The sequence below is a fragment of the Apium graveolens genome, chromosome 7 (genome assembly GCF_009905375.1).
Source record: "Apium graveolens cultivar Ventura chromosome 7, ASM990537v1, whole genome shotgun sequence".
Lineage (NCBI taxonomy): Eukaryota > Viridiplantae > Streptophyta > Magnoliopsida > Apiales > Apiaceae > Apium > Apium graveolens.
In genome coordinates this window covers 3,927,859-3,942,885 of record NC_133653.1, presented here as the reverse complement: position 1 = coordinate 3,942,885, position 15,027 = coordinate 3,927,859, and the positions used below count along the sequence as shown (strand labels likewise).

At 33.9% G+C, this 15,027-nt stretch overlaps 1 protein-coding gene across 2 annotated transcripts; it reads right to left on the bottom strand.

Annotated features, from left to right (window-relative positions):
• Positions 1-936: 936 nt before the first annotated feature.
• LOC141671684 (uncharacterized) lies at positions 937-13,781 on the bottom strand. 2 transcript variants are annotated; one of them, XM_074477987.1, is made up of 20 exons: positions 13,632-13,781; positions 13,402-13,514; positions 13,225-13,300; positions 13,015-13,157; positions 12,322-12,408; positions 9,940-10,023; positions 9,169-9,376; positions 8,879-8,964; positions 8,533-8,764; positions 8,217-8,340; positions 6,210-6,346; positions 5,076-5,184; positions 4,639-4,681; positions 4,365-4,539; positions 3,863-3,933; positions 3,372-3,465; positions 2,310-2,522; positions 2,012-2,221; positions 1,510-1,863; positions 937-1,424 (listed from the first exon to the last, which is right to left on the bottom strand). In XM_074477987.1, exons 1-20 carry the CDS (start codon positions 13,647-13,649, stop codon positions 1,299-1,301), a joined length of 2,703 nt encoding a protein of 900 aa, XP_074334088.1. In that variant the 5' UTR covers positions 13,650-13,781; the 3' UTR covers positions 937-1,298. The 2 variants fall into 2 exon arrangements, with proteins under 2 accessions (XP_074334088.1, XP_074334089.1); XM_074477988.1 differs by having other exon boundaries at positions 4,365-4,518.
• Positions 13,782-15,027: the final 1,246 nt, after the last annotated feature.

Below are 15,027 nucleotides of genomic sequence, written 5' to 3'. Positions count from 1 at the left end.
ACACCACGAGTCATGAAATTACGTAGAAAAATCAGGATCTCACCTCTACACATTTCCCAACCGCAAAATCAAGTCCCCATCCATGCACCAAGTCATTCTACAGATTGGAATATTAACATTTAAACTTCTCCATTAACAGTATCATAAACTTCTTTACAGTAGCACTAGACAATTTGTGATGATCTATCTTACTCCGAAGGGTATACTAGAAGAATTAAATTGTATAACAGGAGAGGGGTTATCGACCTGAATTAAATGCCAAACACAACGCCATGCTTTTCCAGAAAATACAGGTGCCATTATTTCAATGAATCTGCAGTGCAGTCAAGAGGTTTAAATTTGCCATGCTGCTGTCTCAAACAAATTTCGTGCAATAAGAGGCATTTACTTATACCATTCAAGTTTAGGGTAATTCGTACTTGCGCTGTACACGGTGGCAAATGTGGATGTGGATACCAACCGGGTCTTTCTTCTGTTGATTTAACACATAAATGGAAGTATAATTGTAAAATTCTTGGTTATGATATATAATCAGTTAATCACTTATTAAATCAAATATTGAAGGAAATTCAAGAACATAGACAGTTCTGTTGCTTTACTTGTGAACTTCACTATCATCTTTCTTTTGTGTCATCCTCCAAGTACTCACACTGTCTGGAGATAAACCAGGTTGTGATATATCGAATCCGTACTTGTTCACCAGTCTAATGTATCTGTGATAAATAATATATATATATAGAGAGAGAATTGCATTTTGCACCCTTATATTTGGCCAAAAATCAATTTTGTATAACTATTTTCATAAATTGCATTTTGCATCCCCTACTTTAAAATCCGCTTCAAGTAGTCCAATCCTCTACTTCAACAAAACAAATGCTTGGATAACTCTTCAATAATTTTTTACAAAACAAACACGAGATTGAAAAATTTAGAGGATTATAATCATATCTCATACTTAATACCATTAAACAAACATGGCCTTAGAGAATTATAGTTCAGTAATGATATAAATACAAACCTCTTCAAATTTACAAGACCATTACAAGGTGTTAAGGTCTAAATTCTAATGCTTCTGCTTTAGAGTCAACAACTCAGCATCTACGTTATAACTTCAATCTAACTCAATTCTCAACTGATCATAACATTCTTGCAAGTTCGTAAGCTAAATGATTTTAATCCTCTCAATATTTTACCCAAAACAAATACAAGCTGCATAGTTACATGGTTGTAAACACTGATTCCTGAGCAATATTGAATCTACTGATCCATGCTCAGACAGACCTTGCATATATACTGTATTACATGAGCTTATAGTTGTCATTCTTTTTATATATAAGGAACTCGCTTTCGAGACAACTCAACAAATAAGCAATAGACTCTTCTGTCGATCCATTAAAATGATCCACAAAATCTGGCAAAGAAACCTGCAGATGATCTAATTAGAGTCTTGTGGATGAAATAAAGAAGAAAAGATATGAAGTGTGATAAAATCTAGTCAATCTCACTGACCCCATTTTCAAAATTCCCGAGCCACTTTATAATGGAATCTTCTGTTGCTTCAACTAATACCAAATTCTCTTGAGGATCAACTTTTTGACGTTTCCTCAATGAGTGTTGATCATCAAACTCTTGCATCCTGGAAACTGCTTTGTTCTCCTCTGAAGAAAGATGGCCCTCCACACAATTTACTGGTTCCTTGAGTTTGCAGGTTTTACTCTCTACATGGCTTAAAATATCTAATTGTTTGGATATATCTACCATTTCATTAGCTTCATTAACAGACCAATGACTGGATGCAAGCGCATCTCTGGTCAATCCCAGATCTGCCATAGTCAAAACCGCCGTAATATGGGTATAGCTTACCTGGTATTGTCAAGAAATACTAACAATTAATAACTGAAATATATGTAGATAGACAGATGGCAACCATCTTTTTTTTTGTTGTTTACTAAAAAATAACAGTCTCTTTTAGTTGCATTAGTATACTATATGACTTGCTTTATAAGCTCACCTCTTCAGGTAATTCATCTTTGATAGGTTTCAACTTGTCTTTTGAGCCAACTTTCATGATAGCAACTTGAATATTCATGAACGCTTCTTGTGTTAATCCAATTTCCTCAGAAAATCTCATCCAGTCAAGAGCACAACCTTGTCGGGCAGCATCGAGGATATACCCAACTACAGTCTGCACCTTTATGGGAGCTGTTCTACCAGGGAAATTCTACCACAAAGGAGATTATAGAACTAAGAACATAATTTATACTCGATTATTATGGTCTCGTAAGCAATCACTAACTAACTAGACTTACAGCTATCTTCTCAAATGACAGACCATCCTCGTACCACATTTTCCAAGCCTGAAACTTAGCTGGAGTCAATTCTTTTAAATGATTTGATGCGGTACAAATATTTTGGTTGTTCACGGCTTGTAGGTTTGGAACTCCATCTAAAGATAGGCCGAGACCTTTAGATAGATCTCGAATAGCTTGAAGAATACGATCTCCATACTTAACCAAAAGGTGCTGCAACATAACAGATGTTAAGGCTTTATATATATAAAGAAGATGTATATTATATACATATAATGGAGGCTGATCAGCCTTAATAGCTACGGATTTTGACAACTTGGGAGTATATATCATATACATAAACATGATATATATATAGGGTTTTGGTCCAAAACCACGGGTAGTTGGGCCAACCATTAGGCTACCCGCAACCAGCCATTGCTGGAGTAACCCCGCAGCCAATTATTGTGGGATATGTCCTGTGGCAATAAACCAGTGCATGAGGTATAATAAATAATAAAATATTAATAGAAGTTTAAATATATATCCAAACAACTTTACAGATTCATAGAAGTACTGGGTTTAGCTTTAGCTTTTAACTTCTAAAGTCTAAGACTGGATGGTGGCAAGAACAAAAAATAAGCATGTGCTTGCAGAAGACACTTATTCGATAGATCATAGAAGGAAAAGGAGTTGGCACTGCCTGAATGCAGCTTCAATTTCTCATAACAGCAACACAGGATTTACAACACAGCAGTACACTCAGGAAGTTGCTTTTTAATATTTTTTTGGCTAAATGCTTTTTAATTTATTTATTTTTTAATTTTTTAAACTCAAGGAAATAAACCTCACTCGTTTAATTTCATAGAATCAATTGTTTAGGCATTAGTAACAACACTTTTGTTCTGATGAAACTTTTCAAAGAGCTAATTAATATCAAAGAAAGCCGTCCCAAATCCCAATTGTTTTAGTAAATATAAGAACTGTGTGTTTACTGTTGCAAATCAACAAAACTCAGATTCGGATGATGCTTACTAAAGAAAAAACAAAAGTCATAAGACCATCAATAGTGTTCTGATATACCTGGTTGACACCATCAATGTTTGCTAGCCTCGCTTTAGTAGATGGCCTCAACAATACAAACTTCTTTATTGTTTGATCACCACATATAGCATATCTGCAGTATAATTTATATGCAACAAATAAATGGAAACATAAATCTTATGTTCACTATTATGTGGCTGCTTTTATGATGTGTTTGGTTGGAGAGAATGGAATGGGTAAAATTAATAGAAAACAATGGAGTTTGGAGGCAAGATTTGAAAAGAAAATGAGTGAGATGCAAATTTGTTATGATATGGGAAGGAATGGTGCATTACTTCCTCAAATGGGGTGATTAATCTCTAGTTTAGGTTGTTATAAAATGGAATGGAGTCGTATATATTATAGTCCAAATTTCGTTTCATTCCTTCCAATTTCATTCAATCCGACCAAACACAACATTAGAGTTTTAACACATATAATTTGTTAAATTTAAATTAAAAAATGCAATTTGCAGAAGAGAAGAAACGAACGGAGCAATTCCTGCAGATCTAGCAAGATTCATTCTCTCTTCTAAAAGCATTTTATAGAGTTCCACCTCACCCTAACAAAAAGAAACAAGAATCTCAATTAGGAAAGAGTTTCTTACATATTCCACCAATAGGGTAACAAAAGGCTTCTATGTCTGATATGTGGAACACTACGTGGAAAGTCTAATTATTTTACATTAGAGACAAAAGGTTTTAGAGTGTGTAGGCTTTAGAAAACTATACTTCCGTCCTTTCTCAGCTCCACTTCAGAAAAAAAAAACAATGCAGAAAGAAATATATTTAGCTCCAAAATTTATTAAACTGTACAAGAGTTTGTGAAAAAACAAGCAAGTTGCTGAAAGATTTATGTTGCACATTATAATTGGATATGTATATATTTCAAATTGATACAACTTTCAGGACTGATTGAGATACATACATTCACAACTATAAATATATGCTTAAGCGGCCTACTATACAGATTATATTATAAACCAATTAATACCTGCAATAGTCCCTCAGATTTCAGATAATCCATGTTGAAGTCTCCACCATCACCCATCGCATTTTTGTGCTCCTCTTCACCAACTGGTAAAAGCAATGGTGGTTGATGATCAGGCGTACAAGAGGTCAGAAAATGCATCCCATTGGGACTAACACTGGTGGCAAGATGATCATGACTAATGAGAAGTGAGCTTAACGAGCTGACAAAACTAGAATCTGCAATAGTCTGTAAAATAGAGTATAAAATTCTGAAGGGCCCTTAGAAATTGATCTACCTGATAGTTTTATATACATCTTTCAAATTTTCCGTCAAAAACCCTGCACCAAGTAATAAACACTGTAATGCTAGATTTGCCAAAAGAGGTTAAATGTTACACAGACAACTTGCTGAGGATTCACAATAAAACTATGACAACTAACTTGATAAATAAACAAAAATACCATCAAGTTAACTTTACTGTCCAGTTCTCCTCAAAGTTTTCTGTTTCTTTTAATTAAATAAAAGAAACCAGTACTGACAGAAAGAACACATTCATAGCAAGTAACAAACCCCCACAATACTATTAATATGAGATAATATTATAATTCCACATACTTAATACACTTTGCCACTTTGGTACACTAACATCTCTAGGAAAGGTAGGAGGATTTCACCATACCTACAGACATAAGGTGTTTATAATGCAAGGATTCAACCAATAAATAACTATACCAAAAGAAATCAGTTGCGAAGCTAGAGTTTTCCACCAGTTAGCCGAAATCTCTTTGCCTAGGCCATGAAATGGCAGCTTGTCATATTGAGCATCGACAATTTTTTTCGACTGCGACCATGTAAATAAGTAAGTGTAAGTGCGAAAACTGCATAATTATAATAAAGGGTATTTTGATTTTTTTTTTAAAACATTAGTAGTTTGCATAAGATGATATAGTCAACATCATCATGCCTCAAGTTGATACAACATTTTATGATTTTAAGGTGCAACAGACATATTACTTGTATCGTAAGGACGGCTGCTTTTAATTACCAGTAGGCTGTTAAGTGCATTTAATCTGGCATGTCTAAAAAGAATATATATCAGAACAATGCAAGGTAGGTCATCTAGCAAAGAATATTGTACATTTAATAAATTCTTTTACAGACTATGCCTTCATCTTATTTGACAATCTGTCATCAAGCTCCATGAAGTTTCATATTCTGTTTAACCAATCTACTGGTAAGGGAAAGTGCTTCACATGTGTTTAATTACAATGCACTATATATATATATATATATATATATATATATCTAAAGATGCTATCATATATATTTATAAACAGAACTCAAGTATAAATCCATCAAGACTCAATATTTGGTCACTCAACCCACTATCTAGTACATTATTTCTTATCAGGCTAATTAACATTGAAGGCCAAAAAATGGGTATTTTTGTCATCCGATTCAAGATCTTGTGTGCAAGAAAAGAAGGACTATAAAACAAAAAACTAAAAGAGTTCACTGTTGGCATGATAAAGTACTGCATTTCTGCTTCGGAATTGAAAATTAATTTTTACCAATATTAACATCTATTCAACACATTATATTTATTTTCAAATGATCACGTTCAATACTACAGCAGGTTCAAAGGCCAAACACTGACCAAGAATGCAAAAGTGCAAGAAAGATCTAATAGTGATCAAGCAATAACATGAGCATAACTACCAAGCAAAACAAGTTACCTCAACTAATATTTTTTTGACGTGCACCGTGGAATAATGCATGTCATGTATGATGACTTACCGGGCATACTGAGCACTGACAATTTATTTAAAAATACAGCTACTAGCTAATAAAAAGTAGTTGGCTTACCCGAGATCCACGAAGCACGTCTACGGGTATATTAAGTCCCCAACGACCCCCACATGACTTAATGCAGGCCATAAGTAAAAATGATTGTTTAGACATGTCAATCTCCTTTTTTGGTATAGTGCAGTTATCACAGTACCCTGCAATGAAAATACATGTTTTCATATATTGAGATATAGTTGTCAGGCTTTTCTGAAGACCGTGAAAGCACAATAAAAACAAGAAAGCCGTGAATATTAGATTATAGTGGAACCTTGAAAATTCAAGTTTGTGTTTACTTAGATGGGATGGAAGACGGGGAAATGGGATGATATTTGCATGAGTTGTGAACCAATATCTAATCCTCTATTACATTGTCCAGGTTAGGGTATGAATCATTCCTATAAATTTCCACAGAATGATTTGTTCACAATTCTTACCATGAGAATTTTGCATTTTGCATCCCTCTATAACCCCCCCCCTGCGGCCCCTCTCCCACAGATCTCTCCCGCCTTTCATTTCTTAATAAAAATCCATTCCATTCCTTCCAAGTACCACAAGTAAACTAAAATATTTTAACTGACAGCTCTGATTGTCATATTTCATCATTTTAACTGTGTTAAGTAAATTTTACCTTAGTTTATAATCTTCTTATTTGGTATCATACCACCGGTCATTTTTGGGCTCAAAAGGATGGCCAAACCTAGTACACACAGTAGCAACCAGATAAAAAGTATACAGCCACACTTGCAATCCCCTACTAGTCTATTTAAGGGTGAAGTAAGATCTTGTGGTCTGTGAAACACTATAATAATTAATAAGTGTAAAATCAAAGTTGGGGCTAGGTTGGTTCTCAAGGGAGAAATTTATTCACTCGTCTTATAAAAAAGTAAGTTTTTTTGGCCAACTGAATTTAGAAAGTATCTTGAGATGTAGTGTCGGAAGGACATAATTAATAAAACTTCGATACCTCTTATTAGTTGTTTATACTTATTGCATGAACGAGGGCACCCACCAGTAGACTGAGGTGATCTCTTAGGCCACATGTTAGCAGATGCATTATATTATGTACGGGTATCCATGTATGCAATATTTTAATCGACACAACTATGGTACTATTGTTTAATCACAAGTCACAACTTATCACATATTGTTAACCATCAACAGTACCATCATAATATCTGATCTCAAAACAAAGTAATAAAAACTCAGGCCCCTAAAAGTAAAAAAAAAATAACATCAAAATATCTGATTTCGAAACAAGATAATAAAATTTGACCCCTAAAAATAGAAGGTAAAAGAAAAGTGATGTAGCAAATCTAAGGAAAGTCTAACTCCATTTTCCAATAACAAAATGAGGTAACTCTCGTTTCTCGGTTTCTATCTCTCGGTGTGCCACCTTTCTCTGTCTCTCTCTCTCTGTCTATTTCTATCTCTCTATCTCTATCCGTTTAAAATATAGAGCGAATAGGATTTTGATCTGCCACAGTACCACTAGACGACAAAAAGGAACACCTGATTCCCCAAACTGAGTACAATGGCATGTACATTAGACTCTCTCTAGTTGAATCTAGTTTAAGTCGATCAGTATGTGAATCAAGGCGGGGACTGGACGATGCTCCAAAATCCAGGAACACGCGTAGGTCCCAGCAGGAAAGGCAACCTTCCATGGCACATGAAGCTTTGGCAACACCATACTGTCACTGCTTCTTTCCTTGAACTATTACCTAGAGCATCCGAGAATTCGGAATGTCACTACACTTCATAGGGAATACTCAGATTACTATTACCGATATTCCTATAATGCTCTAAGTATGTCACTTTCACAATTCGCCCCACAGTTTAAAATAACTTTAATCTCTAATCTTCTAGTATTTCCATAGAAGTTTACATGTTAACATGAATTGAATGTAAACTTTCAGTACTAGTACAGGGGGTTCCGTGAACAAAATCTTTTACTATACAACATCATTTATTCTCTTTCCGACAAAAATGATATTAATAAAAAAAGGGATGTTCCGGGATACAAACCGCAATTCTCATATGCACAGATTTCGCCAAAGTACTCCAACAGATACTTTCTTCTACACGTTCTCAGCATACAATACTGCTGAGCAGCAATGAATGATGCCATTATAGCCTTTCGTTGACTTTCCTGGTGAATAAAGACCCGATAGCAATTATTAAAAAAAAGGCCCGGTAGCAGAAATGAAATGGGTTAAAAACTGAATACACTACAAAGTTCAGTAGCAAGTATGTTAACAATGCAAATTAGAACAACGTTTAATTGTTGTTTTGCCTTCCCAATAAATTATTACAAGACCGGTAAATAAGAAAGTACACATACTGAACGTGCTTCTCTGCAGTAAAAATCAGCTTTTGCAAAGTCGCTTCTTCTGTAATATAGCCAGCAATTTGAAGCAATACCATCTCGACCACAACGTCCACTCTCCTGGTAATAAGATTCTAGACTCTTAGGGCACCCGTAGTGTATTACATGCCTTATGTCAGGCTTATCAATGCCCATTCCAAAAGCAATTGTCGCAACCATGATGCGGATTTCATCCCTTATGAACGATCTGCAATAGGTGCACCAATTGCACTCAAAACCACTTGGTCAATCCACTTAAAGGTTACGATTCTAAGGGGGTTCAAAAACTGGAATGAAAAGATACTACAATTAAGAGGGTAACCTGTGCGACTCCTCACGAGCTTTACTCGCCATTTGACCATGATAAATTGCAGATTCAACTCCTGTCTCGAGAAGTGACTTGGAGATCTAACAAAAGTGTTAAAAACAAAATAATTAATAAGACTATTTTACAAGATACCTCAAAGTAGAAATGTTCCTGTAATATGACTACCTTTGAGGCCCATGGTAAGAAATCATTAGTCTTGTGGCATGGCATGTTCACTGGTTACATGCATAGATATGTACATGACATGAGAACTTAAAAAGAAAAAGGGAAGTTGAAAGAAATACCTGCTCAACATCTTTGATGCTAGTACAGTATATAATAATTGAGCCAGAATTAGCTACACATCTCAAGATTTCCTCCACGAGCTCAAACACTGATGAAGACCCGCGATTAGAAGCTTTGGCTCCGTAGAATAGATTTTTACGATCAAATGAGCCAACAGCAACATAGGGATCTTTCAGCTTCAAAGAATTGATAATATCAGACTGCACCCTGAAATAACAAGAATCTTTCTTCTCAATTCCGTGAATCATCGATATTTATTGCCACAAACTGTAAGAACCAAAATAAAAATAGAGATCAACATGAACCAGATTTTACTCCATTATGAAGCAACTAGCTTAGACATCATGAACCACAAATATTACAGTGAGAAGTTATCCATATAATCATATCGTGAAATAGCTCAGACTCTGTATTAAAATCATATTTTCTAAGTCTGCACAATAGAACATATAATGTACAATAATGCATGAACAGTTGAACTATAATAGGGGTAGGAAAAATAAGGTAATACTGCAGTGTTTTAAAAAGAAGTTGCAATAAAATGGTAAGTATCTGCTATGATCATATTACAAGAAACTGAGTAGGAATAAAATATATGCATGCAGCATGCAGCATGTATTGAAGTATACATAAGCATATAACAAGGTTGTAGCCATCTTCAAATATATACAACATCATATATAATTCTATCATCCAACACGGCTGTCAAGTAATATTACAATTTGGTTATTGCAAGGGTGTAATAGAAGGAAGATAATAATAATACCTACTTTTCTGTAGCAGTTGCTGTTAAGCCAACAAATGGAACATTGATGAGAAGATCGCGCAATTTGTCTAATTGCTTATATTCCACCCTATAAAAATAAACACACTGAAAAGGTTAGAACGAACAAGGCCATTGTTATCATAAACACGTCAACTATTTGCTATTTGCACTTCATTATTTTTTTCCAGAAAGAAATATACAGATTTTCTGATGCAGGACAATAATTGAGAAAGAACGATTATTATAATCAAACGATAATAAGATACCACTTGGGTGGATGAACCGTAGAACACCCAATACCCCAAGGTTTCCCAACCGCATAAGGGAGAAAATTACAACTGTAACCCATGGAAAGACCCCATTTAATATTTCAATAATATCACATAATCAAGTCTAACTAATGTGGGAAATACATCAGTTATATAGAGAACATGGAGTAAAACCCTAATATCAATACCTAAAGGACTAAGACCCGTAGATTATTGGGCTTTATTACAAAGAAAGTACTTCATCATAAACTCCTAGCCCAATATATAAAATATATAGATAGATACATTATGTACCTCTACACTAAACAAACAAAATAATAACATAAATACATTAATTCTTCATTTATGTTCCTCATCATTTATTAATTCTTCATTTCCCTTCCACATCATTCTCCCCTAGTTCGAGAAAACTCGACCACGAGTTCTGTAAAAATCAAGAACCATGCCAGGATGAGATGGAACCCAAAATAAACTTCATGCTCTTCTTCAAAAAAGGCCGAGGTGCAGAGAAGTCTTAAAATTAACAGGTACGCAAAGGAGCGTAGGCAAGTATTGCGGAGTCATGAAATTGATATGCTCAACCTCAATAATATCAACCACTTGTTTTTCTTGAACAAGCGAAACTTGCTCCACATTAGATTCTTCATCAAAAACATCTTCATTAACATGTTGCCTGCAACTCAAAGAACCTAGTACAGCCACATAATTTTTGATCAATTGCTTTATTATATCTGTATCTTCAACATGGTCGATTTCCATTACAATTTCTTCCCCTTCGACTTTTTTAGCATTTTCCAAAGGTCCAAGACGCTCAAACTAAGATGTAAGAGCTTGAAGAGTCGTCTTTAATCCCTCATTTGAACATTTGTAAAAATCTTTCTCGACTCAACTCAATTTTGTACTTCTTTTCCAACCTTTCAGGTTAATCGTATTAACATAAGCTCATATTCAACAAATAGGACTATGGCTACCGCAGCCGATGCTTTATTTTTTTCCCCTTTTTTTATTCTTCACCATATCAAGTCTAGCTATTTTTACTCTGCTGTGAACAGTAACTTCCCGATGAATACTCCAGAGCCGTGTTAATTTTTTGATGAGAAGTGCATTAACAGGAAATTGGTGAGATGTGCACCTAGAAGTAACTTTTTGGAGAGAAGTGCTCCTAGAATAAATTGTGGAGGGAAGTGCTCTAACAACATTGGTGGTCGTGATGGGAAGCATATCATGTTAAAAAATTAAAAATTTTGAATAAAGAGGGAATGTTGGAATTAATTCAAAATTGTTTAAATTGTACTTTGAATTTATGTTGATTAAGTTGTTGGAACTAGTTTTTGAATAATTATTAGACAATATAGTTTTTAAAATTATAGGTGAGATTTATGGGTGTTTTGATAGGGTTGCTACTTTCTAGGTGTATTTGTTGTTGGATGTATCGCCTATATAAAGGCTTTCTGAAGTAGGTGTATTTGTTGTTGGATGTATCGTCTATATGAAGACTTTCAGAAGTAATTTATGTTTATGAAAACATTAATTAAATAATTTTTTTGAGGTTTACTTTTAGATTATTTTTAGTTTACTTTTTATCAAATTTCATTTACTTATAAATATCTAACTGTATCATCTTAATACAAAATCAGCATTTTCAAACTTTATTTGGACGGAAGAAATCTATGTTGAGCCACCTGAAGGCTTTTCAAAGGAGAAGAGAACGAGGTATGTGATTTAGGACAGCCAGGGGTGGGAAAAGGGTTAAACAGGGGGATAAGTTACCTATCTCCACAGAGATTCGGTGAAGTCACAAATAAATCCTCGAATTTTAATTGTTTAAAATCAATTCATATTCATCAATATTCGAAAATAAAGTATTACAAGAGTTTATGTAATTTATTAATTGATTCATAGCCAAGTAATGTCCTAGGAAATTTAAATATTTATAATATTTTACTACCATAATTAAATAAAGGAAACAAATCCTTACTTTATTATAATACTATAATATGGAATGTTCTTAGCTATATAACATAACTATAAATTACTGATGGTGCTACAAGTGAAAATGGAGACAGTGATAAACTTCAAGAGATAGCAAGTACAACATACAAATCAGAATATCTGACCTGAAATTATGACCCCATTCTGAAATGCAATGTGCTTCATCAACTGCTAAAAGACATATCCCAATGTTTAAAAGTTTCGACCAGAAGCTGAGATGAGTTAAATATTAGTAGCATAAAAAAGCAGTAAATTAATTTGAATGAAACTGCAAGAATCGAAATGGATACATGGATCTAGAGTTTAGAAAAAAAATATCCAATATGCTATTTATAAATATCCCGAGTAAACAGAGTTCTACAATGACGATAAGATTTGAAATTATTTAATTAAAGTATTAATGTTTGAGTATCAACTCTCGCAAAAAGTAGACTCTCATGACAAGTAAAATAGCAGAGAAGCGCCTTGGAGATACCATCAATTCTACCATACTAGAGGTCCAACTTCCAAGCATCAGTAGAGGCAGAGTGTGTGTGAGAGTGGGTGTGTGTGTGTTATGTGTCATAATTCCAGCAACTGACCATTCTAAAAATAAAAATAAACAAATCATAATAAAAAATCAATAACCAAAAAAAATCACAAAAAATGGTTGAAAACAAAAATCCTGGTGATTATGACTGTAGTGTTGGCCACAAGAAGTCGATGGCTTGAGTGACATAAGCGAGTGTTTGATGAACATGTTGTGTGATAAACATGTAACACTCAAGCAAAACAAATAAAACCCTTTATTACACAATTATATCATTCTCTGAAGTTACCTGTTGGAAAGAAGACAAGCCTTTTCAGGAGTCATGTAGAGAATGTGAAATTTGCCAGACTGAGCGTTGGTTTGAACAGTAGAGTCAATGTGAGCACTAGAGAGATACTCAGCTCTAATTCCTCTTTGTTTTAGTGTCATAACCTTAACATGGAAAGGATTAGCTAGGGGCAGTAGTAGTAGGGGGGTAATAGTAGAATAAAAAGGGTACCTGATCTTGCATTAAAGAAATAAGAGGGCTTATGACTACAGCAGTCTTATTTGAAATCAATGGAGGAACCTGATAGCTATTATCATTATTCGAAATAATAATTAGGGAAATTAAAAGGAATGAGTGAAGTAACAATTAGAAATTAAAAGGGGGGGGGGGGTGTTTAGGGTTACCCACCACAATGACTTGCCACTACCAGTAGCCATAACGACCAGAGAGTCATTTCCATCTAAAATATGCTCAATTATCTGTTTCTGATATGGCCTGAATGTTGAGTACCCGAAATGTTTCTGCAAGAGACAGCAGTTATAAACAACAACAACAAATCAATTGTGATTTATGAATACATACATCAGGATACAGTCCTGATAAATAAACATTAAGAAAATGAAGTACACAAATCAGACCTTGAGAACGGACTCCATTTTCGATTGTCCAACTACTGTATGTAAGTAATGTTGTATGTATTGTCTATTTGTTTACTCCCAGCCGAGACGTGTTAACCCTACTCTCCCCAGCCCCGCCCCTAATTTTGGATTCCCGCCTCTTTTCCTTTGGGGCCTCATTAGGAAATACACACAAACCAAGATTTAATTTTATATATATTCAAAAATCAATTAGTTTTTTGTTCCATTCATTTAAACAATTCCAATACATTTTTTCAATGGAATATCTTTTTCAGTTAAATTATTTTTTAATTGTGTATAAAATAAATTAAAACACAATTATATCTCTTACTTTCAAAAAAAAAATTATATACATATATCGGCAAATGATCAAATAGATCCACTAAAATCGAAACTTAAATATAAATCAAGAGAAATAACCCGATAGACACCCACCCCTATATCACATCACCCACCTCCTAAATCACATAATATATTCGGATCTTGTTTTCGGCCCCCCTAAATCTCTTATATAAGCCGAAAATTAGAGCATTTGTTGATTCTCTATTCAAAAAGCTAATAAAATTGGCTACGACAAACATAAACAATTTATGAATTTCAAACAAATTTTGGACGTTCTATAATAAAATTTCAAGTATACTTAAAAACTTTTTTGACAAAATTTTAAATCATCCGCTGCTTCATGCAGATATTTGAGCTTACGCGATCAAGCATGGAGAATAGCTAATGACCGAGTTTAAGATGGAAGTAAAATAATATTTTAAAGAAATACAATTTTAATTATATAAAGTTCGAGCAAAGTGTTTTAAAATCGTAATAAAGAGAATATTTGAAATAAATACAATGTTTTATAAATTATATAAAATTTGAGCTAAATGTCATATCTATTTCTTTAATAAAGTTACAAGATCGGTAGTTAGCATAAAAAAATTACAAGATCAACAGTTAAATCATTTTTTTATAATTAAACCCATGCACCGGTCAAGAGAGGTAAGAGTCTACACCAATCATTTGTTAGATAGGCAAACCATATTTTTGCTCACCTTTGAGTATATATCACAATATTTCGTGTTTTATACAAACGTTCAACATATTTTTAGTCAAACAGCTCGTATTAGAAACTGACCATTGTTTACATATTCGTGTACCAATTTGATTACACAAAAAATATCTAACTAATTAAATAGTCCGAGATCGTACAAAACAAGTTCAGTACACAAAATACATAAAGCAAAATACTGTAGTCAAATCAAGTTATGTCACAATCAAGTTTTTTTTTTAAAAATGAACCGAGTCAATCCAAATTTAATAAACAAACGGAATGATGTTTTAGATCGACTCATTACTAAACGAAACCAACTACCGGGCACTAGAGTCTCTAGAGGCTGTAAATTAG